Here is a 25,776-nt window from a genome sequence, read left to right on the forward strand (position 1 = left end):
TAGACCAGGCTGGCCTCTAAAATAGTGTTTTCATTAATTTCTTGAGAATTTCATACACTATGTTTTGATCATATTCATCTCCTTGCCTCAGCTTTTTCTAGATCCCCCCACCTCTCTATTTACTCGACTCCTTATGTTCTCTCTTCAAATCCACTGAGCCCAGTTTTGTGTTGTCAGACTACTCCTAGGTGTGGAGCCTGCCCTGAAGTGTGGTTGATGTACTAGGTGTCACACCACTGAAGCCACTGACTTTTCCTCTTCTAGTGATAATCAAATACTAATAGCTCCTCCACTAGGGGTGGCTTCATGCCTGCCTCCCCTCTGTCATGCTGGGATTTTATCCGGCTTGAGTTTTTGCAGGTTTTTTTTTTTTTTTTTAAAGATTTATTTATTTATTATGTACACAGAAGAGGGCGCCATATCTCATTACAGATGATTGTGAGCCACCATATGGTTGCTGGGAATTGAACTCAGGACCTCCTGAAGAGCAGTTGGTGCTCTTAACCTCTGAGCCATCTCTCCAGCCCGTAACAGGACCCCCCCCTTTTTTTTTTAAAGTTTTTTTTTTTTTTTTAAAGATTTAATTATTTTTTACATATACAGTGTTCTGTTTGCATGTATCCCTGCAGGCCAGAAGAGGGCGCCAGATCTCATTACAGATGTTGTGAGCCACCATATGGGTCTGGGAATTGAACTCAGGACCTCTAGAAGAACAGCAAGTGTTCTTAACCTCTGAGCCATCTCTCCAGCCCGAGGAGCCAGTTTTATTGCTGTGTCAATTTAGCAAAATAATAGTAGTAGATTTTACCGTCAGGCCCATGACTTATCTACTGTGGCTGTTTCTTAAGACAGGTATATTATGTTGCCCTAGGAAAGTCACAGGGCAGGGATGACATCCTTCCTCGAGCTGGCAGCAAGCTCTTGCACAAGGTAGGACCAATAACCAGGGTGTATAGGCCTTCATCACCCTCAATTGAGGGAAAAGGAGCTTATTGGGAGAACTGACTAGTTTAACTCAGAAACTGGGCCCCTGGGAAAGCATATAATCTGGAAAGCCCACCTCTGTAGGGAGCTTTTCTGTTTTTGTGCCTTCCCTCAGTTGCCAGCTCCCTTTTCTGATCATTAGCCCTCTGAGTCCTTCTGCATTCTGTGAGTATGTCCTGACCCAACTTTTGATCTTTACAGTTTTTTCCAGTTGGAGGAGCGCTTCCTGTGCTTTGGCTACAATGTCAGGACTTCCTAATGCTTTGTGGATCCATTTATAGAAGTTGATGAATAGGCAGAATTCATTGTGGCATGAGAAGTCAGAAAATAATTATTCAGGTTGGGAAATGGGCCACGAAATGTATTATTGGAACTGTCTGGGTTATGGAAGTATGTTGTTTTATGTAGTGTTTACAAAGAAATATATAACTGTCAGAACTCAAACACATTAAGATCTGTATGTTTATATTTTGTAAATTATACATTAATTTAAAAAACAAACTTACTAAGGAGAGATGGCTCGGCACTTAAGAGCATGCACTGTTCTAGTCTAGAGGAGGATCCAGGTTGGATTCCCAGCACCCACATCACAACTACCTTTTAATTCTAGCTCCAGAGAATCCAATGCCTCTGGCCTCTCAGAGTTCCTGTATGCACATGCATGTAGAGACACAGAGACATATAATTAAAAATAAAGCAAATCTTTAAAAAATATACTAATTTGTGTAGAGTTAGATTTCTATCATTATTGAAGAGTCAGAAGTATATGCTGACATGTTTATGATGAAATGGAGCATTACTGTGAAAACAGTAACTGGATTTAAAAGAAAGGTTGACTCTTGTTTGATAATCAAAGCAAAGTGACAGCTTCTTGAGAGCCTGTTAGTTGTTATTGGTTGTTTTTGCTTGTTTGACATTGTGCATAATAAAAACCTCTACATATGTACTTTATTATTTTTGGTATTTCCACAGTTTTTGTTTATACTAATTATATTGCTTTACCTGTTACATTTTAGGCAGTTAAATAACAATGTGAGTTATTTAAGATCAGAAACTTAATAGTTTGACACACCACTTAACATGTAGCAAACAGTTCACTAAAAGAGTGAAATGCATGGCTGCAGAGGTAGAATCAGATGGTCACCTGGAGGTGACTCTTTTAGGCTCCAGATTTTAAAGCCTTGGTAAAGAGCACAAATAAAAGTTAGGTGTGGTGAGAGCCTAAAGTAAAAGTATTTGGAAATGACCTAATACTGTCTAACCAATCAGCCAGCCCCAAGGCGCCGGACCACACGGATCTGTCTGCAGTGGGCCTAAGGTTCTTGGCTCACCCTGTCTCCTACACATAGGCGGTTCCTGGATATTTCTTATGCCCCCACCCCTCCTCCTCCCCTTCAGCTCCTCTCCCCGCCTCTGCCTGCTTCTTCTCCTTCCCCTTTCATCCCTCCCTGATTGCTTGCTCTACTGTCCACACTTCAGTTCCTGTCTCTGCTGCTGCTGTTTCTTCTGCCCAGAATGCCCTTCCCATTGTTTTCCTTCGGTTGGAAAGGCAGTCTCATTCTTTGGCTTTCTCCTGCTCATTTGGAAACACAAAAGCTTCCTTGGTGCTAGTAGAGAAACCAAGAAGCACAGGCCTGAAAACTCACAATGGGTCTGACTAGGAGGTTAGTTGATGAGATCATTTGGTCCAGGGATGCATTTACTGTGACAGTTTTTGTTTTTAATTTAGTTTTAGTTTTTCAAAGTTAAGTCAGCTAGGTAACAAGAAAACATCATACAGCCCTCCACCATTCTCCTGTGCCGTCTCAGGGTCCTCGAGGTCATCATGGTTGTTGATTCCTTGAATGTACTTCCCAAACCATGCTAGTTCTTGGTTTTCACTTTATTGCAGGTATTGTTCCCATTGGAAATAAGGATTTAGCTCTTTTGTCTTACAGCCCACCCTCAGCATTAGCTTTACTCTCAACCTGAATTCACTGGAATACCCATCAGTTTGGGCAGTAGGTTGGCTGTGGTAGGGTTGGTTCTCACATTGCTGTGGGTGTGAACTGCTCCCCTGAGTTTGCTGCTGGGCTGCAAGCATTACCACTTTCCCACACAGCCATTCTTACCAGGCCTGGACTGTTCCTCATCTGCTCTCAGTGTTCTGCGTACATTTCAGCAGTGGGGTCCTGGACTTCCCTCCATTATGCAAGTCATGTTTTCAATGTGCAGATGTAGCATTTGTCTGCTGTAACACTCTGAGGAGATGTCCAGGGTTCCTGACCTGACAGACCCCAAGCTGGTGATGGACTCCTGCTGGTGTTCCTGGAACCAGCTTGTTCTTGTGGAATTCCCTCAGCTCCTTCCCCTTAGCTCCACTTCTGGTCAGCCTCCCACCCTTCTGCTTCACCCCCACTTCTGTGGAGGTGGTCACCCAATACCTTCCTCTTATGGGTTGTTGTTTAGCTCTCAGTTCTGAAGCCTTCTATTTTTTTCTCTAAAATTTTACAGTTTTACACTGTGTTGATGTTCTGTTCATTGCTTATGGACGGTAAATTGTTTGAGCATCAGTTCTGAAAAGGTATTCCCTGTTCTGCTGATTGCTAATCACTTGAAGTGGAATTGTAGCTTAGTGGTAACATACTTGTCTCTATATACAAGGCCCTAGGTTTGACATCTCCCACCCCCACTGCCCACAGGAACTTAAATTATAGGGGCCATTACTGGACTTTCTCTGTCCTCTTAGCAACTGTATGCATCTTGTTTCTGTAGCTAGACAGCAAATCTCGCTGTAGCCTTGGGTTACCTTAAACTTCGTAGCCAAGGCTGTCCCCGAACTTCTTCTGATCCTTCTACCTCCATCCACCTAGTTCTGATATTATAGGTGTATGCTACTACCCCCAGCTATCAAATAACATTCGCTCACATTTCCCCAGAATGTTTTAAAATATTTTATTCCACATAGTGTCTTAGTTTCTTTTCTCATCAGTGTGACAACATGACCAGTGAGGATTTGGCTTCAGCGTTAAGAGCAGTTACAGTGGGCGTGGAAGGGAAGGCATGGTGGCAGGAGTATGAGGCAGCTGGTCACACTGTGTGTGCAGGCAGGAAGCAAAGGGAGACAGGAAGTGGGGCCAGTTCATAAATACTCAAGGCCCATCCCTAGTGACCTGCTTTCTCTAGCAGGGCCCTACAGCCTTACAGAGCAGCATTTTACGTGCAAACCACAACACATCACCTTTCGTGCACATTTTGGAATAATGTGGGATTTTGATGGGAGGTACATTAGACCTGTATTCTATTTTGGGAGAACTGACATTTTTCTGTTTGTGGCCTTCCAATAAATGAACCTGGTCTGCATCCCCGCTCACTCACATCTACGCTCTCTTTTACCACCACCACGCACTTCTTGTACACAAACTTATAATGCTCTTAGACGTATGGCAACGGTTTTAAATTTGTTTTTAGTGATTTTAAAACATTGTACATATCCTCTTCTCTAGTTCTAGGCCTCACCCTGCATGTTACACCTCCAAATTACAGCCTCTGATAACTATATTTCAGATTTTGTTTTTAAATCCATAGGTTTAGTGCTAGTATTTAGAAATAGTGAGTTTTTATTATATGTCCTATCTGTTCACCAAACTTGCAATGAGAGATGGCTTTCTTACCTGTAATTTTTCCCCTTTTATAGCGTTATTATAATGGCTGGAACTTATAATATCATGTTGAATAAGAACAACACATTTATCTTTGCTTTGTTCCCAATCTTAGTAGGAAAACATTCAGTCCTTTGTCACTAAATATAAAGTTGACTTTATTATTTGATACATTTTAAAAAACCAACATGACTTGTCATATGTGGGTAGAACCTCCATCAAGATGTTAACTTTCATGTAGGAGAGCTCTAGGGGAAAGAATTCCTCGTGGTCAGCAAAAGCAGCTGGAAGGTGCGTGCATTTTCATCTTGAGACCTCATGATGCTATGGAAGCAGTCTTTTACACCCCTCCCAAGAAGAGTAAGCAGAAGAGAAAGCAAGTTAAGTTAGCTGTCCTAAAATACCTTAATGTGAATGAAAATGGCAACATCAGTCCCTTTGTAAAAATACTCTTAGTAAATGTGGTTTTATTTAAAGTAGCAGGAGACATGCTTGTCTTTTTGTTTCCATTAGAAGATAGAACAACTGCCTTGGATGACTGAACAATTTTTACAACTGAAACTATGGATTGACTGAAAGAGTGAGATCAGATATGTGGACTTTTAGTTCATTTTAACCAGCTTTACCAGCATGGTTCAGTGAAGGCAAAGACTAGAAGCAGTGTGAGTAGAAAAAGCCGCCGGTGTTTCCAAGGTCAGTTAGCTCACTGTGACTGTATACATAGAGTGATGTGGCTGACAAAATAAAGAGAAAGCCGTTTTGGCTCTATTGATGACATTGCAGAGGTGGTAGTGCTGTTTACTACATGAGTCAGACTAGACGTGCAGTACTTTATTCATCTTCTGGGGGCATGCCTATTCAAAACAACAAACAAATACCACAACAAAGCAACACAGCTATAAATGAAGAGGCAGCCAGAGTGGCCTCAAAAGGCATGCCTTTAATCCCAGCACTCGGGAGGCAGAGCCAGGCAGATCTCTGTGAGGTCAAGGCCAGCCTGGTCTACAGAGTGAGATCCAGGACAGGCACCAAAGCTACACAGAGAAACCCTGTCTCCAAAAAAACAAAAAACAAAAAACAAAAAAACAAAAAACAAAAGAAAAGAAAAGAAAGAAAGAATGTCCCATTACCGCCTTTTGAAGAAACTGTTCTTACTTGATTGAGTTGTCTTAGCATCACATAAGAAGTAGTTGATGTAAATGTCCAGTTGCTGCCAAAGGAGTCTTGTTCCAGAAGGTGAATCAGTAAGCTGCTCCTTTGAAGGTTAAAAGCTCATTAGGGTGGAAAGCTGGCTTGTTGACTGATGAACTTGCTCTTTATTTTCTTGTGGACTGGCTGCAGTCTACTGAGCAGCCAGCATCTGTGGACTAACCACAATTGGAGTGCTTCTATAGGACCTTGCTAAGGTAGATGCCACTGAGCAGCAGTATGGCACACAGCTGGTCCTGCCCAGGTCAGAATTTGTTTTACAGTGTGATCCCTCAGTGATCATAGTCCTGTTAAAATCTGAGGTGCAGTGCTACAGAGTAGGACTGTAGGTGACATTTTTAAAGGTTTGTTCAGCAAGTACAAGACTAATTGAGTTAAAAAGTGTCCTAGTTTGATTTTCTTTTACTCTGGTAGAACACCGACCAAAAGCAGCTTGAGGGATAAAGGACTTATTTCATCTTATACTTTCAGGTCACCGTACATAGAGAAGCCAGAGAAAGAACCTGGGGGTAGGAACTGAAGCAGAGACCATGGAGGACTGCTACTTACTGACTTGCTCCCAAGCTTACATTCAGCTAGCTTTCTTACACAGCCCAGGCCTATCTGTCTAGGAGTGGTACTGCCCACAGTGGGCTGTCCCCCACATCAACTAACCAAGAAAATGCCCCACAGATATGCCCACAGTCCAACCTGATGGAAGCAGTTCTTCATTTGAGCTTCCTTCTTGCCGGGTAACTCTAGTTTGTATCGGGTTAACAATAAAATCCTAGCAGTGTGGTAGCGGAGAATTAATGTTGGTGTAGGAAGAAAAGTATCTTGGATTTCTTAGGTAGCAGAAGCTCAGCAACGTCTCCACTAGAACCGAGGGCCAGCCCACAGTTTCTTTCACCACTGATTAGAGATGTGCTTACTTGCCTAGAAGAGTTAGAAAAGAGATGTAGAGTTATGAAGAGGGGAAAGGAAGAGGAAAACAAAGCCACATCAAGCATCCCTTTCCAAAATACAAACTTATCTCAGGAATTAGAATGGCCTTCTTTCTATTAAGAGTCTTCTGGACTCATGGGCATGCATGCTCACATGCACGCACCCACATGTAGACATATACACATAATTTTAAAAAGAAGTTTCTTTGCAGTTCTTCCTACTTTTTGGACTGTGTAAATAGAAATGGGTTCTAGAAAGGTCCACAATAAGCAGAGGGAAGGATAGGGTCTGAATGCTTTCTGTGCTATAAAGCTTGAGCTCTGGAGACTGTTTTTTGACCTCTCTATCTTGGATCTGTGACCCAAGGCAGGTTCCTTGAGGCTTTTGCCTCATCAAGTTTCTTTCTCATCCTATTTTGAAGATAATTTTGTTCTATACCAAAAGCAGAACCATAGCTCTGAACCTACTTGAGTTCCCCCCCCCTTTTTTTTGTGCAATGTGTAGCAAACACCTCTGCCCAGCCCCCCTTTGCAGGAAAATCAATCTCTCTGTGATCTGCCCCTTAGCAGTAATCCTAACCCCATCCCTCTGCTGACCTGTATTATGGTTCCACCAGCTTTTCTTGTCTTCTGTATCTTACAGCTTTCATTCTCCAGTGAGTTTTTCACAATTCCTGGCAATTCTTCCTTTGAGGCAGCCTCTTCCTTAAACACACATGTTCTGAGAGAAATTCATGGACACTGCTCAACTCAGTCTGTTCTCATCCCATCCCACCTGTTGTCCAGAATTCTTCTCACAGCAGTCTTCACAAGTTTCCTGTGGGCACCTTCCTGCCATTGTCTGGTTTCGTGGGGCTGCTGTTGTGTCAGCAGTGCTTTCTAACCCACTCCACAGAGAGAGAGTGTTACCATTGATGCTGGGGATGCAAATGTTTGCCTCATACCTTGAGGCTTCTTCCTGTGCTAACTTTGTCATTTTGAGCATTGGAATTTGCACTTAGGGTAGTCAGGAACTTCTTCCTGAACTTCTCCCTGAACTCTGAGAAGCCCAGCCAGATCTACAGGAGCAGTTCCACTGTCATACTGGACCACTCCAGAGCCTAAGCTTGAGTCAAACACACAGACTCATAGAACTTGTCTTTTCTACACCCTCCTTTAAGTCTTTCAAACAAAAGTAAAATAATGTATTACAGTTAATTTATAAATCTTAATTTTGCCTTGCATTTGTATAAAAATCACAATGCCCAGTTTCCTCATGTTTTTCTTTCCCCAACTTAGTTTTTAAAGATCTTGAGTTTCAAAGTCATCATCATAGATATCTGCTGTGTGGACCAAGTGTTTTAGTATCATCACCATAGATATCTGCTTTATGGCCCAAGGTATGAGGTGATTTCTAGTGCCTGGGTAGTGCTCAGTAAGTACCTATTGGAGGGATGAAAACCCATGAGCATCAGCCCTGAGAGCTGATAAGCAGTTCAGCTGATACTGCATCTTCTATCTCAGTTGGCCATCTGGAAAGGCTTAATTATGACCAAAATGCTGGGTCTGGTCTAGATGCTATTGTAGTCTCTTCAGATTTTGCAAGGCAGTTTTTCTTTTCATGTATTTCCTAAAGGGAAACTGTTAAAAGTCTAGTTAGAGTATGTTCAGAAATGTGCCCACTTTCCTTTCTGACTTCGGGCAGGCTACCCAGCTAAAGCCCTTGCCATTCCTTTGTTCAGGGAAGACACTGCTTTGGAAAGAGGTGTTAATGCCGCAGGTAGTAAATCTTTCTTCACCCCTGTCCTCCCACACATACAAAAGAGAAAAGAAAATAAAAATTCATGCTGAATTTACTTTTGCCCCTATAAACAGGAGAAACATAGATTTCTTTTTCTGTCTTAGAATTGTTCACATTTCAGTAGTTGTGTTTTCATCCTCTGCAGTATTTCTGGATATTATAGGAGTCCTTCTTCTGATTTAGATGGAGCACTAATGCAGTGAACAAGTGGGTGTTCTGTGTGAGGTTCATTCTAGAGCCTCGGCTCTGGAGATCGTTGTGGTCCAGCAGGACAGTGGGATTGCTCTTGGAGATATGACTGGGCTTCTCAAAGACCTCCAGAAACTTTTTCTTGACTGTCACTCTCCCCTTCTCATGCTGTTAGTGTTGTCTCTGTGTATTTAAATGGTTTGTGCTAGTGGAACCAGCTGACTAATTCTGCCCCTGCTGTGTCTATAACTGACTATGTACTTTTCCACTCTTGTTCACAGAGGGACCTATCAGGGCACAAGAACATTGTGGGCTACATCGATTCTAGCATCAACAATGTAAGCAGTGGCGACGTATGGGAAGTTCTCATTCTCATGGACTTCTGCAGAGGTGTGTGTTGACTCTACTAAAGCTCTTGTTTCTGGCACTTTAATGGTCAAAGGCATGGGGATCATTTCACTTAACTGTCCATTGCACCCTGAAGATAATGCTCTGGTTTCACAGATGGGCAAGCTATGCAGTCCATTGCTGCTCTTGGTTATTTTCATGAGTAAAAGGGTTATGGTACAAAAAATTGAAAGCAACAGATAATTCTAGACCCTATCTCCATTAGGTATAGAAGGGTTTGGCTGTGTACATAAATGAGACCACATGAAAGTGAGGAGGAATGTGTTCTTTATGAGGGTTTAACAAACAGTGAAGACATATAATAAAAACCAGTGCAGAGCTTACAGAAACTGTAGCTTCCCTAGCCCTTCTTCACTCCCACCACTGTCCCCTCCTGTGATGGAGTAAAAGAACCCCTTTGGTCTGCAAAAGTGGCCCTCTTGTGCTCTGGGGCTGTAATACCTGGTAAAGCTACATTCAGGTGCTGTTGCTTCCAATTGTAAATAGATGAAAGCTTGAAACTTCATGCATTTGCCCTGAGAAATCCAGACTGTAGCACAAATGTGTTGAGTTGATGACATCCCATGCTCTCAATGTTTGGAGATTTGGTTCTTGTCACCCAAGCAGCTGACATTATAGGTTTTGGCCATTGCCTTACTGTTTGGTGCCCTGTTTCATAATTGCCCTTAGTGCCACTAACATTTTCTGACCTTGAAGCTCTTGTCCATAAGTTGTTCTTATCCTATAAATGTGACATTAATCGTTAGTTTTGGCTTTTGTTGACTATTAATCTGATTTTGTAGAATGCCACCAAATTTGAAATTGACAATTTATTCCCCTTTGACCATTCCTTTTTTGCATAGGACATTTTAGATGCCAAGCAGTAGGAGGACTCGGGTTTGGATAATTTTATTTAAAATTGGTAACCAATCTTTTGTTGCCGGAGAGACCAACACCCCCCCCCCCCCACACACACCCCCGAGTTAAAGACGTCAAAGTGGAAACTGCCCCTCTTTTTCCTGCTCTGGACCTCTTGTGCTGTCTCATTTTCCTGAAACACGTGACAGGGGCCGTGGCCTCGTCTTCTACACCATGGCACATGATTACTAGGCAGCAGTGACGACTGTGGTGTCAGTTCTGCTTCTGATCTCAAGGGTACAATGAGGGCAGTTTACATCTGTGTGCTTCATAAAAGATGCATCAGACGAGACATTGGGTTGTAAGAAAACAAACACCAAGCAGAGACTGGAGACCCCTGGAGTTTAATGCTATCTTGGCCAGTGATGCACTTCTGTCTGGACAGCTGTCAGTGCCTAGGTCCAAGTGATGAATATGCTTGTTAATATCCTTTCCCTTGCTCTGTACCTGTCTCAGGAGGCCAGGTGGTAAACCTGATGAACCAGCGTCTACAAACAGGCTTTACAGAGAATGAAGTCCTGCAAATATTCTGTGATACCTGTGAGGCTGTTGCCCGCCTACATCAGTGCAAAACTCCTATTATCCACCGGGACTTGAAGGTAACAGACTGATTGCTTGTGGAATGTGTTTTTGCTGAGTGTTTCTGTCTGTCCCAGGGATGGAGCACGTATTGAGGGGTAGGAAAGAAGTGTAAGACATAGTTCCTAATTCTGGGCTCACATTGAAGTCAGGGGAGAGAAAATCCAAAGAAAAAGTACAGTACAGGTATCAACTTTGTTAACGAGCCCCCAGAATTTTTAAAATTTCAAATGCCCGGAGTTGTATGTTTTTATTTTTTTATTTCTGTATTCCTAACTTTTTTGAAGTTCTTGAAAATTAATGTTAATTTAAGTAGCTTAGAAATAATGATGTTCACTTTTTATTACACACACACACACACACACACACACACAGAGTTATTGTTGTTACTACTAGGATTAAACCCAGGGCCTTGCACATGCTAGGCAAGTGCTGTACCACTGAATTATATCTCCAGCCCTCTTTCATATTTTGAAAAATTAATTATTCTTAATAATTGGTCCTGATTACCATCACATTGTTTTGTGCCTTTCCTATTGAAGTCAAATGACAGCATTTGCACAATGGACTTAGCATCTCATTAGGGTTGAGCTTAACATTTATTGACTAACTGTGTGCTAGATAGTCTACTGGACTTTATGCATACTGTTTTCTTAGACAGTCTCCGTTACCTTTTACAAGTGAGCAAACCAAGCAGCAGAGAGGCTCTATGTCTTGCCTACATTCTTACAAATAGGAAATAGTAATGTCAGAATTTAAAGCCAGCTGTTTGTGTGAGATTTCATATTATTCTCTGCCTCTATACCACCATCAGGTGATGATAACTGTAGAGCATAAGAAAATTGCTTGATATTGCCAGATGCGAAGGATACTTTGTAGTATTTGTCTTAGTCTACCTGCTGCATTTGACCCCTTCAGTACCCTGTCTTTCCTGAACCTCTGAAGTATCATGTTCTCTCTAGCTCTTCCTGTTCAAGCTCCTTAGCTTGTTCTTCAGATTATTTGGCCTCTCTGAGCTGTGGTTCTGTCTTCTATAAACTATAGATAGCAATGTCTACTGTTGAACTGTGTGAGCCTGGGCTAGCCTGGGTGGGGCCTGCTTATTCACAGGCAAAACTGAGGAAATCCCCTCTTTCCCTTTCCATACAGGATATGAACTCGAAGTGTTCTTAGTCCTTAGGCTGTTTCTGTCTTAAAAATAATCACAATAGAAGTACTATGCTATGGAAGAGTTCTCTTCAGATGCTGCTGTAATGCTTCAGTTACTTCCTCTCAGTTTTTATGTTCATTTCTTTGACCATGGGGTCAAATCTGGGAAGACCACCTATTCCAGCCTTTATCACTTGCCAGTGCAGAATCCTCACCAGAGGAAGGCGACTGCTGCTCCAAAAGCTAATTAAGTTGTCAGGTCAGAATAGAGACAAGTTGTTTTTCTTGTTTCCTTTTTTGTTTGTTTGTTTGTTTGTTTGTTTTAGTTTTTCGAGACAGGGTTTCTCTGTGTAGCTTTGCACCTTTCCTGGAACTCGCTTTGGAGACCAGGCTGGCCTTGAACTCATAGAGATCCGCCTGCCTCTGCCTCCCGAGTGCTGGGATTAAAGGCGTGCGCCACCACTGCCCGGCTCTTGTTTCCATTTTAAAAAAATTTGTTTTGTTGTCCTTGCCTTAAGAGAGGGCAAGAAAGAGTTCAGGACGAACAAATATATTTAGGTTGAAAATTCATAGACGTCACTTTTTGTTTGTTTGTTTGTTTAATCACAGAAGAGACTTTGATCTCATGGAGTATAGCAGGGTAAGAGCTCTTACCCTAAATTTGAAAACACGGTTTGAAGATGTGTTCTTCTAACCCTCCACGTTTCTCAGAGCTGTTAAATTCTCTGAAATGCCTCAGTGCCAAGCTGTTTTGCGTAATGCTGAGGTGAAGAGAGGCCAGCGAGAGGTAGCTTTTTAGGCCCCTTAGCAAAGGCTCTGTGCAGAATTTGGAAGTGACAGCTTTCATAAGGCTCTTAAGCTGTTAGGCTGGGAGATAGGTCAGTGGCTTGGAACCCTGGAAGATCTGAAGTACTGAACAGCAGTAAGCAGTGGTGTTGTGGTTTGGATCTGAAGTGCTTCCTGGTGGGTTCCCCGTGATGTGATGCAGGCTGCCATGCCTTCCCCTCTGGATGGATGAAAATACCCCAAATAGTGAACCAAAATAAATCTTTCCTCCTTGAGTTGTTCTTCCAGGCCACAGTTGTTCTGTGGTCATAGCAATACAAGGCTGACTGATACAAATGGCAACCAGTCACAGGCTTGCATCCTCCGGGCTTTGCCCGAGCATGTGGCTGTTCGCTGTCTCTGCCAGTGCTCAGAAGTGTGTGAGTGCCAGTCGCTTCTCTCCCTCACTAATGTCGTTACCTTCCCTTTCCCCTTCCCATGGCCACTTGCTCTTGTTTAACCTACTCCTCTTCCCTCACTGCCTGCTTTCTTTTATTCTTTGTCTGCAAAGCTGACCTTCCTAAAATGGTTGTTTTCTTGAGCTCCTAAAGTTAAAAAATCACAAATGCCTCCTAAGTAATCTTCCTCAGTCTGTCTTTATCTGTCCTCTGTCTGCCCCCTTCCTTCTCTCTTAACCAGCCTGAAGTGTCCATGCTCTTTAACTGATGCTGCACATTAGCATGGTGGCTGAGTGTGGTCTCAGAAGTCAGGCAGCCTAGTATAAATCCTGCCCTGCCAGCCTGACCCCAGGAAAATTGAGTACTTGACTGGCTTATCTTTTTCCATCTGTTAAGGGGGACAGCAAGGCTTAATAAGGATTTCATGGCCACTGTAAGTCAAAGTGCATAGGGTACTGATTGTCTAGCATGTGGTACTGAGTCAATATTGGCAGTAATGTCACTCTTGCCTTAGTACTTTATTCCTGTGCCTAGTTTTACCTCTTAAATGCATGACCTCTTCCAAAGCCACACATATCTCATCTCCCCAGAAGTAACAGCACTGTCCTGTAATACCCCTGTTGCACTTTGCCAGCTTAGCACTGTGCTGGACCAACCACATGGGCTTACTCCTATGCATGAAACCCCTCAGGCATGTGCCCATCTCTAGGCCTTGCTGTGACTTCTTGCTCAGAATGCTGTGCCCTAAATGGGCCACGGCTGTAGCTTCTCATTCTGGTCTCCTTATTTGAGAGGCCTTCCAGGAATGTCATTTGAAGTGGCATTCCTTTTCAGTTAACTTGTACTTAACCAGCAGGGATTTTTTTCATAATATTTTCAATATCAGACAACTATAATTATTTTCTTATTCCCACTTGGATTTTGAGCTCCAGAAAGGACTAAATTTTGCTTTTCTACAGCTGTATCCTTGGACCTAGAAGAGTACTTGACATATTGTAAGAATTCAAGCATGTTTCTTTCATAAGTGAATGGCAGTAATATCTTATATTTGTCAGGGAACTTACAGTTTATTTTGACATATATTTTCTTACTTGTAACAGTAATGGAAATGTTATCAGCCCCACTTTGCAGATAAGAAACCAGCCAAAGGAGACTTGTAGATTTAACTAAGGTCAAACATCAGAAGTACTCTTGAAGTCTTCCACCCTGAGTCCATGTTGAGTGCTTTGGTGGTGGTGATGATAGAGAGTAGCCAATAGTGGCCAGGCTGGCCGAGGAGGTTTTCACAAGACAATCTGAGGACGAGTGGAGAACGCAGTGGTGCCAACAAGAAACTTCACCTTGTGCAGTTTCTGACCCTCCCCTTGGGTGGGCAGAGTAGCAGGAACACACGACAGTTCATTTCAGGCCAACAGTGTGCTTTGTCTTTCTCTGCTTTGTCTGCTTAATTCCTCATTCCCTAGTAGTGATTTTGATGCTGTCATTACTATGATATTTATTATGAATTAATTTTCAGTTTTTTAGATAGATGTTCATTCCATATTACAAGTATAGAATCATGGCCATCACAGCTGCTTTTCCATAACTCTAGGTTAGTAGTGGAGGTGGAGTGCAGCTGCACCGCCATTCTGACCCTCTCTAGCGGAACAGCAGACTTAAAGATTTTCTACAGGCGAGGTCAAAAGGACACAACTTCAAAACAATGTCAAAACTCTTCACTAGCACCAAACAGGAAGTTCAGTGGAAGCAACAGTCTGCAGTCAGTTTGCAGCAAAGATTTCAAATCATTAGAATTAACAAATATAGACTAAATATACACTTCATTCAGGTTTTAGAAGAATTAAGAGAAAACTTTAAACCTAAAGCAATAGGAATAAGAGGATTCCTACTCAGTCAGATATTTTTAAAGAACCAGTAGGGGCTTGGGTGTTTGGCTACTGTCTTGTCTGGAACATGAATGGTTCTTGAATGTGTGCATGCCCAACCTGATTATTAAGTGTGTCTTTTTTTTTTTTTTTTTAAATTCTATTCAACAGTTTCTATACCAAAAATCTAGTAGAGTTGGGCAAAGAAGATCTCAGCTATGACTAAGAGATAGTTGTCTTTGAGGAGCTTATAGTCTTTTTGCCTTAGTTTCAAGGTGGTCCATCTGTGGGGGCTGAAGAAAAGGACCGTAGAGTCTCCAGTCTTTAGGGCCTAGCAAGATTTTGGGTCTTGGCTGCCATTTTATTGGCATGCACAGCCAGGTCTGTCTTTCCCCGTGCCGGTCAACTCATTCCCCTACAACAAGAGCTAATTGGCATATCTTGACAACGTTGTGCTCAGTATTTTTTCTTTTAATCCCGGCACTCAGGAGGCAGAGGCAGGCAGATAGATCTCTGTGAATTTGAGGCCAGCCTGGTCTACAGATGGCGTTCCAGAGCAACTAGGGCTGTTACACAGAGAAACCCTGATTCAAAAAACTGAAACCAAAAACAACAACAATAAAAATTGGAATGAATTTTTTTTTACTTTATGTGTATTGCCTGTATGTCGATTCACCACATACATGCTTGGTGCCTACTGAGGCCAGAAGAAGGCATTGGATCCCCTGGAACTGTAGTTGCAGACAGGTGTGAGCCACCATGTGGTGCTGGGAATTGAACCTGGGTCCTCTGTAAGAGCAGTGAGTTCTTTTACCTGCTGAGCCCTCTCTCCAACCTGTACCTGTTGTTTGAGAGTTCTTTTCACTGGAGTAAGGGTTTCTCTGAGTCTTGGTCCTTACAAGCTTCACTAAGTTGAAACTCTTAACTTAGTACGCAAAGACTTCCTTTGTTTAAAAGTTAAAACAAACAAACAAACAAACAAACATCCTCAAACCCTCAAATAAGATTCTAACAGAGAAATTGCTCATTTATCACTAGGCATTTTGTCACTTTGAAAAGTAACTAATATGAAAAACATCAGTCCTGAAAGTCTAAGAGATAAAGACATTATTGTACCCACTTAAAAGTGAAGTAAATTTTAGCATGGAAAATGAAACACTGAAGGAAAATGGGGAAATGGTATCTTTCTGAGTTGTACCCTGGGGAGGCTTCCAAAAGGAGGTAGCCTTTATACTTGGGTTTCAAGGTTGGGTAAGAAAGAGGCTGGGGTCACGGAGAGCACACTAAACTGAAAGTATGATCACTGTTACTACAGAGGTGAGAAATGTGACTGGCTGGAGCTGGCTAGCCATGAAAATGGGGCCCTGGCTTTCCAGCACTGCAGTTACCTCTGTCTCACTCTCTGCCTGCATTTTACCTTGTTCCTTCTGTGTGTCTTTTGCTTCCGTTGGAGTGAGTCCTGTTAAGACATGGTGAAGAATAAGTTCTCTGTGCACACTAATAAGATTGTTAAAATGAAAACTTTTATAATGTGACTGTGAAACTAGCTTTTCCCATTACTAAGTGGCATCTTGGATTGGGTGGTTTGGGAATGTTTTTCAGGTTGAAAATATCCTCTTGCATGACCGAGGCCACTATGTCTTGTGTGACTTTGGAAGTGCCACCAACAAATTCCAGAACCCACAGGCCGAGGGAGTCAATGCAGTAGAAGATGAGATTAAGAAGTAAGCCTTTTCTCCTTTTCTAGAGTTTTGTCCATTGTCAGATGTGCACATTCACTTTCAGCTTATGGATGAAACAGAGTGAGAAGAACATGGTGCTGGCCGGTTCACCTTTTCCCAGAGCAGACTGTTCACCTATGGGTTATTTAATTGTCCCTGAAAGCTGAGGTGGGAAAACTGGCCGGTGGACTGACAGAAGAGTCTTAAAACTTTCTCAATGCTCCTGTGTTCACTATACACACATTCTAATTTACAGTGCCACACATCCATAAAAAGATGAGTGGTAGCTGGAGAGGGTGGGGAAGGTGTGGTATATCCCTTTAACTCCAGCAACTTGCTATGTGGCCTGAGCTACATAGCAAGACCTTGTCTCAGAAAACAAAAGGCTAAATGGTGATATATACTCACTGAAGTACCTTGATTTTTCCAAGAGAAGTCACATTATGGCATTATGAACCAGACAGGTGTGTGTTTTTTACTGAACTCTAAATTGCTACCTCCTTTTTCATGAGAAACTCAACCACTTCCTAGTGGAATTTATGGTAAATAGAGCTACTGAAACCTCTACAGTTACTGAACCAGGGACCTGACAGGAAGTCTCTTTATATTTTTTACTCCTGTAGGAGCCTCATGGCCACAATATTGGGTTTTCCCAGACACAATAGAGGCATGGCTTCTAGTAAATCAGCTGTCCACCATGTACTCACAGATAGTGAGCCTCTGTTCCCTTTGTGTATCACTCAGGTAACCATGTCTGAGGCAAGACCACTTCTAGTCCAAGGTCCTGATAAGACACCCAAAGAAATCCCCCTGGGGCCAGATACCAGAGCAGCATAGTTGAGTGTTTCGTAACATCAAGATATTCATTCACTTGGGACAAGTGCTTACACTCCTGTTTTCTTGAGCCAAAGATAAGAAGGAACACTTTAGTTTTAGCCTCAAAGAACCCATGATTATGGAGCTGGAATGATGGCACAATGTATAAAATGCTTGCCATGCAAATTTGAGGACCAGAGTTTGGATCCTTAGCACTCATAGAAAAGCCTGGTGGACACGATGGCTTGTCTGTAATCCCAGTGCTTGGAAGGTGGAGACAGGGAATCTCTGGAGCAAGCTGGATAGCTAGACTCATCCTATCAGCAAGTCTCAAGACATAAAGTGGAAAGCAATGAAGGAAGACACTATCAACTTCTGTTCTGCACACACATAGGCACACGTGTGAACATGTACACTACATACATTACTCTCTCCAGAAAAGAGTACATGAAATCCCCACCCCAGCTAGAGCTCACTTAGGTTGCCTCTCTGAGTCTCTTGTTGAGAGTTTACTATTTTAAAAACTAATCATCACCCGGGTGGCAGTGGCACACACCTTTAATCCCAGCACTTGGGAGGCAGAGCCAGGTGGATCTCTGTGAGTTTGAGGCCAGCCTGGTCTACAGAGTGAGATCCAGGACAGAGTCCAAAACTACACAGAGAAACCAGCCTCCAAAAAAGAAAAAACAAACAAACAAAAACTAATCATCAAAACATAGTATTAGACTAGAATGACTTATAGGGGAAAATTTTGTTATTTGGAGACTCAAAAAAAGGGTGCTTTTAGGACTTTATTTAGTGTGTTTGTGTCTGAATACCCCAATACTCCAGTGTTCTAGGAGTAGAAGTTCTGTTGTGAGAGGCTGTGATAACATCATTGTACCAACGAGAATCTTTCACTTTATCTGTACTAATATTTAATTTGCTCTTTTGCAGATTGCTGCCAGAGAATTGATTCTAGTAATGTGAATAAAAATTGTCCCTCCTTGATTTAATTATAATACTGATATATTTAACAAACTGTGGATCTTTTGATTGTAGATACACAACACTGTCCTATCGAGCTCCAGAAATGGTCAACTTGTATAGTGGCAAAATCATCACTACAAAGGCAGACATTTGGGTATGTGTCAACTAAGCCATCTGTACCCCAGATGTCAGCAGGCCTTGGCTGGACTCCTAAGCTTAACTAGCCAGGGGCGATCACACAGTGTTGCCCACTGTTGATTATTTTATTATTTTATGTGTATGGGTGTTTGCCTGCATGTGTATCTATGTACCATGTGTGTGCAGTCCTTAGAAGACAGTATTGAATCCCCTGAAACTGGGGTTACAGATAGTTGTGAGCCACCATGTGGGTGGTGGATATTGAATATGGGTCCTTTGGAAGAGCAGCCAGCGCTCTTAACCACTGAGCCACTCTCTAGTGACCTTGATGCTGATCTTGATGTCAGGGGATAGCCATAGCCTATTGGAATATGGGGTAAAAACAAACAACAATAATAAAAAAATAATAATAAAAAAATTTTTAAAAAGCTACTTTGCATGTGTACCAGTGCTTTTCACTTGTATGGTGTACTTCTAAAGAACAGACCAGGTGAGATAGTCTTTACTAGTCATAGATAAAAATGTAACTCAGATGCTAGATTGTCTCTCTGGGTTCTAAATTCAAGTGTTGCATAGGTAATGTTATGTGGGGTTTGTTTCTGCTGTGAAACGTGGCTGGTACTGGTCTCTTTGAGCAGATCGCTGGCTTTATGGTAAATAAACCACTAGTTGCAAATCTGCTTTCTTATTTTTTAGGCTCTTGGCTGTTTGTTGTATAAATTATGCTACTTCACTTTGCCATTTGGAGAGAGCCAGGTGGCAATTTGCGACGGAAGCTTCACAATTCCCGATAACTCTCGATATTCTCAAGACATGCATTGCCTTATTAGTAAGTATTTCAAGTTTCTAGTTTCATGTTTTTATTTCTAATCACTAGAAATGGATTGGAGGATAAAGGGATTAAATTCCAAGAACAAGATAAATACATCATTTGATACTGTTGGGAACAGTGATAGCATGGCAGTGTTCACTTAGAGAAGCTGGTCTTTATGCTAGAAAATTAAACTCTGCTGCGAAGCTGAGCCAGCCACACAAATGGGAATGGTGGTTGTGCTCTGAGCAGCATGCTGCTGCTATGTTCCGCTGCAGTCTATTTAAGAATTCAGAGTCCAGCTGACTCACATCAAGGGATAAGAAATTTATCTTTGCAAAGCTGAAAGCAGCTCAAATGAGCATGATTGCGGTGCTGGAATGAATATGTAATTAAGACCATAGAACTCCATGGAGCCAGGTTTTTCCTCTTATTTAGGGTATCACTGGATTTTTACAACAAGCATCTAAATTGAATGTTTTGTTTAAAATTCTGGAGATTTTCATTTCTTTGTGTTATCATAGCCAGCATATGTACTAACACCCATTAACCAGATGGCAGAAAAGTAAGCTTTGTACCAGAACCTGTATAAAATGCTAAAGAAACAGATTTTTTTATTTTAAAAAAGTAATCTTTTAAAATGCTGGTCAAGACATTTAGCAGATAAGTTTGAAAAAGCATCATAGACCATAAATCCTGAGCTGCCTAGTTTGAGAGAAAGACAAGTGATATAGAATATTGATCTGTATTGAGGCCTACTTATACCTCAATTAATTCTCAAAACCTGTAGGTTTGGTGGGCCAGCATTCATTCGTTTGTTTATTTGTTTGTTTGTAATTTGAGACAGCATATCACGATGTAGCTTTAACTGTCCTGTAACTTACTGTGTAGACCAGGCTGACCTCAAACTCACAGATCTGCATGCCTCTGCTTCCTGAGTGCTGGGATTAAAGGTGTGCACCACTAAAACTGGCAAAACCTGTAGATCTTAAGGGTCATTGTCCATATTACCCACTAGAGGAAACAGAAGGTTTATTCAAGCTAACAAAATTCCAGCAGTTGCACAACTGCCCTTTCCATTGTGACACTTCTCAATGAGCCGGAGGGTGGCCTGCTTATCGGGTAGGAGTGTGGATCTTGAGGATGTCAGATAGTTTGCCGAGTCATAGCAGTGTGTCCATCCTAGGACTGCAGATGTGTAAGGAAGTGGAGGAAGGGCTGGTCTTGGTGTTGCTCATAGCTTTTTTCTTCTCTACTTTTCCTTTCTAACATCTGCAACAGTGAATTCATGTTGAAAATCAGCTCTTTGTGAGGGACTGTAGCACTGACACCTTTTCTAGACTTTGTTTAGTGTGCACGCTATTTGAAGATTTTGAAGGCTGTAAACTTGTAGGCCTCTTGTTGCTTCCCCAGACTGTCCTTTTTTCACTTTCTTCGGGTGGTGTTGCCATCCATGCCTGGATAGATAACAGACAATTTTCTGGAAGAAGCTGACTTAAGCTGCATCAATTCTCTTTAATCACTTGCCTGAGTCTCTTTATTGTCACCAAAGTATGTACAAACTCTGGTAGATCATGACCTGGTCCATTGCCCCCAGCTTCTCCATTCTCTTTTCATTCTTCCAGTACATCTCTATCATGGATGAGTCCTAGAAAATGTCCCACTGAGTAAGCTTGCCAATGGTCCCACTATTAGGCCCTGATTCCTAGCATGGTGCTTAGGGTCCTTTTATTCTTTTTCTGTCCCTCTCAGGCAGCCACCTTGGCACCTTGTCCTTTGGGCTCGTGTTTCCAGGTAGTGGCATTCATTTTATGGCCTTCATCTGAGCTTGCCTTCGTTGGCATTTGCCCTCTAATCTGGACTGCCTTTTTCTTTGCTCTTCAGTGCCTGGCTTTGCCTTGTCTCTTTGGCAAGGCCATTTGAGGCTCAGCCTCACAGATCTTTTCTGAACTTAGTGCCCAGTTCATTTGTTCCTCAAGCACTAAACTGTCTTGACTCATTTTGCATGTGTTTACACATGTGCTTGCATCTTCTCAAAGTTTTTTCCTGAGGAATTTTCCAGTGTCAGAGACACTTGAAGGATCTGGAAATAGACAAGCAATCTATGGAGCTGAGTATGTTAACTTCTTAATTTTCCTCAAACTAAAAACTAGCTTATATCTCCAACAAGAATAGTAAGTAAATTCATGAGTTTGTTTTTTAGATCTAGAGACAGAACCCAGGGATTGTCTTCCACCAAACCTTGAGTTCATGATATCTGAAGTTTGGTTGTATTTGTCAACAGTCATTTGTTTAACAGAGGGGGAAATCCATGGCATATTCTAAGTCTTAGAATATGAAGCTGCTCATTTTTGGTCAAGAGTATGAGCCCCTGACATCCAGGATATGAATCCCAAGCAGCTTTGCTACAGCTCAGGAACTTTCTTGTTCCCCTTGCTAGGAAAGGGGCTAATTGAACTGACCTTTATGGGAATTGAAACTGAAAACACAGCACTAGAAAAGTTCAGTTACCTAGCTGACGCAGCAACTGTTAAGATACTATGGAATAAGGTCATGTATGTTTGTCTTAGGGTACATGTTGGAACCAGACCCTGACAAAAGGCCGGATATTTACCAGGTTTCTTACTTCTCATTTAAACTACTCAAGAAAGAATGTCCAATTCCAAATGTACAGGTATGTGAATGGTGCTTTTTAAAATGGTTCATAATTTTTAAGGTTGTTTTTATTTGTTCTTTGAGAATTTCATATACAATGTATTTCAAATACAATATATCTCGACCATATCCATCCCTATTCCTCCCTCTAACTGTTAGGATTCTGCCGCTCCTCCAGCTGCATGAACAAACACATGCAGTTCAGTAGCTAAGTAAGGGGTCTCAGTGTGTCATCAGTGTGCTGCATGATAGCCCAAATGCACACAGCACCGTCACACAATCAACGCATACGTGGTGTGGCTCCATAAGCACACCTGCACATGTGCACGGGAATCCTTACAAAGCTGGACACAGACTCCTCCTCTCTCTTTTGCCCCCCCCCCCCCCACTTCTGCATGTACTTCTTCCCAGGCCTGGTTATTCTTTTCTGTGCCCCCCCCCCCGCCTCCTAATAAAGCTCTGATACTGGGTTTTATTGTATCTCATGACATTTTTGTCCAGTAACCAGTGCTGCTTATCATTTTTCAAAACAACGCTAACTCCTCTAGCACCCTCTCTAGCCCATTCCTCCCCAAATTCATGTCATTTCCTTAAAAAAAAAAAAAAAAAAAAACCCACTGAATCCTATTAGTTCTGCCCTTATGCCCACAGATGTGGGGCTTTCCACCTTAGCACTGGCTACCTACTGTTGTTACATCTCCAAAGACATGATTCTCCCTCAAAAGGTATCAACTGCTCAACTCCTCAGCAAGATGTGGGGCCTCATGAGTCCCTAGAAATTTGATTAACTTGATCTTGGGTAGGTCTTGTGCATATAACCACAGCTGCCATGAGTTCATTAAAATGGTGCTATTTAAAGGAAGTAAACATCATCAAATTGTTATTTTTGAGTCATTATGGGTGTTAATCTCTAGATTCAATGAATATTAATATCCCTTGCTTTACCCACTATAGGACATTCAAGCAAAGCAGTTACTATAAAGAGAATCCAATTTTCCATGAATTTAATTATGAAACTGAGACAATTCACTGAACATTAACAACCTCCTCCCCAGATGCCTAGGGACTGAGCTGAGTAGAATGACCCCCAGTCACTTGCAAGTCTGTTGTGTTTCCCTAATGATCAATTGCCTTGTTTTCCTGAGACAAGGCTCTATTCACCCTGCTGCTCTTTCTTTCTTGGGATTTTGCCTCTGTGATTCCATCTCATGCATTTGTCTAGCCTCGTTTCCCTCTAACAGGGAGATGAGACCCTAGAAGACATATTAGAAGACGCCATATGCTACTTCCATTAGCTCTAGTCAGACTGGTTGTTTTTTGTTTTTTGGGTTTTTTTTTGGAGTTTTTATTTCTATTTTATGTTTTAAAACAGGATTTCATGATCTCTTGCCTCAACTTCCCATGTCCTGGGATTACTGTCATGGGCCATCATACCTGGCCTCAGACTGCTTATTATTTACAAAGAAATCCATATGCTTTTTTTCCCTTTCAACTCTCCCATTTTAGAACTCTCCCATTCCTGCAAAACTTCCTGAACCAGTGAAAGCGAGCGAGGCAGCTGTGAAAAAGACCCAGCCAAAGGCCAGGTAAGGAATACCCTCGGGAGCTCACACTGTGCTTGCTGCCAGCACAGTGGAGCTGCCTGCTGTTGAGGTCCTGTGTGGCTGTGACTAGAGGCTGCCCAGATCAGCCAAGCAAGCTCTGTCTCCCTATGCAGAAACTGTTTTTGGGACTGCCAAGAGGGATATAATAAAATGCTGAGATCTACATTCGAAAGGAATCAGTAACCTCACAGATGTGCCCATTGCGTGGCACAGATGTGCCTATTGCATGGTTGGGGCTTTCTGGGATAAGACAATGCTAGACTTTAAGGGTTGGTGCTAGAGAATTGTCCTAACCTGTTTCTGAGCTGGAGGTTAGCCACGTTTACCCCCTAGTCTGACACATTCCTTTCTTCTCTGGCTCCAGCCATATTAGGAAAGTACAGTTGAAATGAAAGTCCATGAACACCAAAAGATCCCTCTAGGCCTTAGCTAATTGCACTGGAGTCACCTTGGGTCTTGAAGAGCAGACGCCAAGAAAGGATTAAACAAGTAAGGGGAGATATCCAAGTCAGAGGAGAAGGGAGCAAGCAAGGAGATCCTGGGTAGGTGGTTGGGAGGTATAAGTCTCACTTCAGAGGGAAAGGAGAATAGTGGGTAGACATGACCTAGAGTACAATATCATTTCAGGAAGGATGGCTGAAGTCCTTATCCCGGAGTCAGCCAGCAGAGGAGCCTCCTACTGGAGTCTCTGCACTTGGGATTTGGGGCCTGAGAGTAGTCTGTGGGAAGGAAGGCTTCAGGCCATACTGGACTGGATTTTTAGATTGGTTTTCACACCTGTCACAGCTGAGGGTCTGCCACACACATTTATGTGGCTTCCAAATGAAACATTCTGAAGGTGACCGGGAGGTTATCTGACGTCAGCAGGTCACATTACCCGTCATGGAGACACCTGTCCAGGCCACACAGGTGTTCTTAGGTTAGTGAGCACCCCCCAGGCATTACCCGTCTCTGAATACTCATTATCATACAGGCTCAATTGTGTGAGAGCTGCAGAGTTGACTGTTGCCAAAGATCTCTAAGTGGCGCTGGGCTTGCAATCTGTGTGTTTGACACAGAAAAGACCAACAGAAGTCCTAATCCACCCATAGCTGGTAGGCTAAAGGCAACTGAGCCATTCCCTTCCTTAATGAGTTTTACTGCAAATTGGAGACCTTGTAAGATGGTATCCTGAGAGCAAGTGGAACTTGAGTTTGTAAATTTATAGCTTTCAAGGCCAATTGAAATGTATATAACTTGATTTCAATTTGTCATGCCCAATAGAATGAAAAATTAACTGTGGTAGCTACTTTTGCTGCCAGGGTCTCCACTGTGCTAGCTGTAGTAACCAGTTATGAAATGGCAATCCCCAAAACAGTAGTAGCAGTGGTCGTCACTGTTATCACAGCAACAATGGCAGCAGCAATGTCAAATTCTCTTCTGGAGCATGTGGGTATCCATTGGCATGGATGCAACTTCAGGAACATGAACCGCTAAGGCCCATTATTCTTGATCCCAGCATGACCAAAAATGATTTATTTTTGTTTATGTCTGTGTGGTGCTATGTCTGCGTGAGTATAGGTGCCCACAAAGGTCAGAAGAGGTCTTGAGACCCTGGAGTTGGAGTTAAGAACTCAGCCCTGTGAAGTAAATATAGTAAGCACTTGTCACTTCAGAGCCATCTCTCCTGTCCCTAGAAAGCCCATTGTCGCAGCTATTTTCAACCAAGTTTAAGTTCTCTATGTATGAAAACCACCGCCCCAATCGTTACCCAGAGTATATTCTGGAAATCTGTGTCTGGTGAAAGAGTCTCAAGATGGAATCAGCCTAGAGAACATTGTTTCTCTAGAGGAGTCTCACCACCAGTCACTCCGCACATTGGCATGCTTACGAAGTCTGTTCATAGACTGACTGCGTCAGTGTGTTTAGAACTTACTTGTCCACCAAGGACGTTTTTCTTTGTGTGTGTGTGTGTGTGTGTGTGTGTGTGTGTGTGTGTGTGTGTGTGTGTGTGTTTAAACAGGGTTTCTCTGTGTAGCCCTGGCTGGCTGTCCTGGAACTCACTCTGTAGCCCAGGCTGGCTTCAAACTTACAGAGATCTGCCTGCCTCTTTCTCCAGAGTCCTGTGATTAAAGATGTGCTCCACCACCATCTGGCTTTTAAAAATCTTTTTACTGGAAACATTTAGTAACATTTTTACTAAATGTAATCAAATTATTGCTAATGATATAAAGTT

General features: G+C 42.3%; 1 protein-coding gene across 6 annotated transcripts in view; it reads left to right on the forward strand.

The window, feature by feature from the left end:
* Positions 1 to 25,776, forward strand: part of Aak1 (AP2 associated kinase 1) — a 154,164-nt gene that overhangs the window by 81,745 nt on the left and 46,643 nt on the right. For all 6 annotated transcript variants that reach the window (XM_036180952.1, XM_036180953.1, XM_036180951.1 and 3 more), the window contains exons 4-10: positions 9,008 to 9,116; positions 10,488 to 10,630; positions 16,450 to 16,571; positions 18,426 to 18,507; positions 19,188 to 19,320; positions 21,873 to 21,976; positions 23,464 to 23,543. In XM_036180952.1, coding sequence (XP_036036845.1) covers positions 9,008 to 9,116; positions 10,488 to 10,630; positions 16,450 to 16,571; positions 18,426 to 18,507; positions 19,188 to 19,320; positions 21,873 to 21,976; positions 23,464 to 23,543 — 773 coding nt within the window. The remainder of the gene's footprint in view (positions 1 to 9,007; positions 9,117 to 10,487; positions 10,631 to 16,449; positions 16,572 to 18,425; positions 18,508 to 19,187; positions 19,321 to 21,872; positions 21,977 to 23,463; positions 23,544 to 25,776) is intronic.

Source organism: Onychomys torridus, chromosome 3, assembly GCF_903995425.1.
Source record: "Onychomys torridus chromosome 3, mOncTor1.1, whole genome shotgun sequence".
Taxonomy (NCBI): domain Eukaryota; kingdom Metazoa; phylum Chordata; class Mammalia; order Rodentia; family Cricetidae; genus Onychomys; species Onychomys torridus.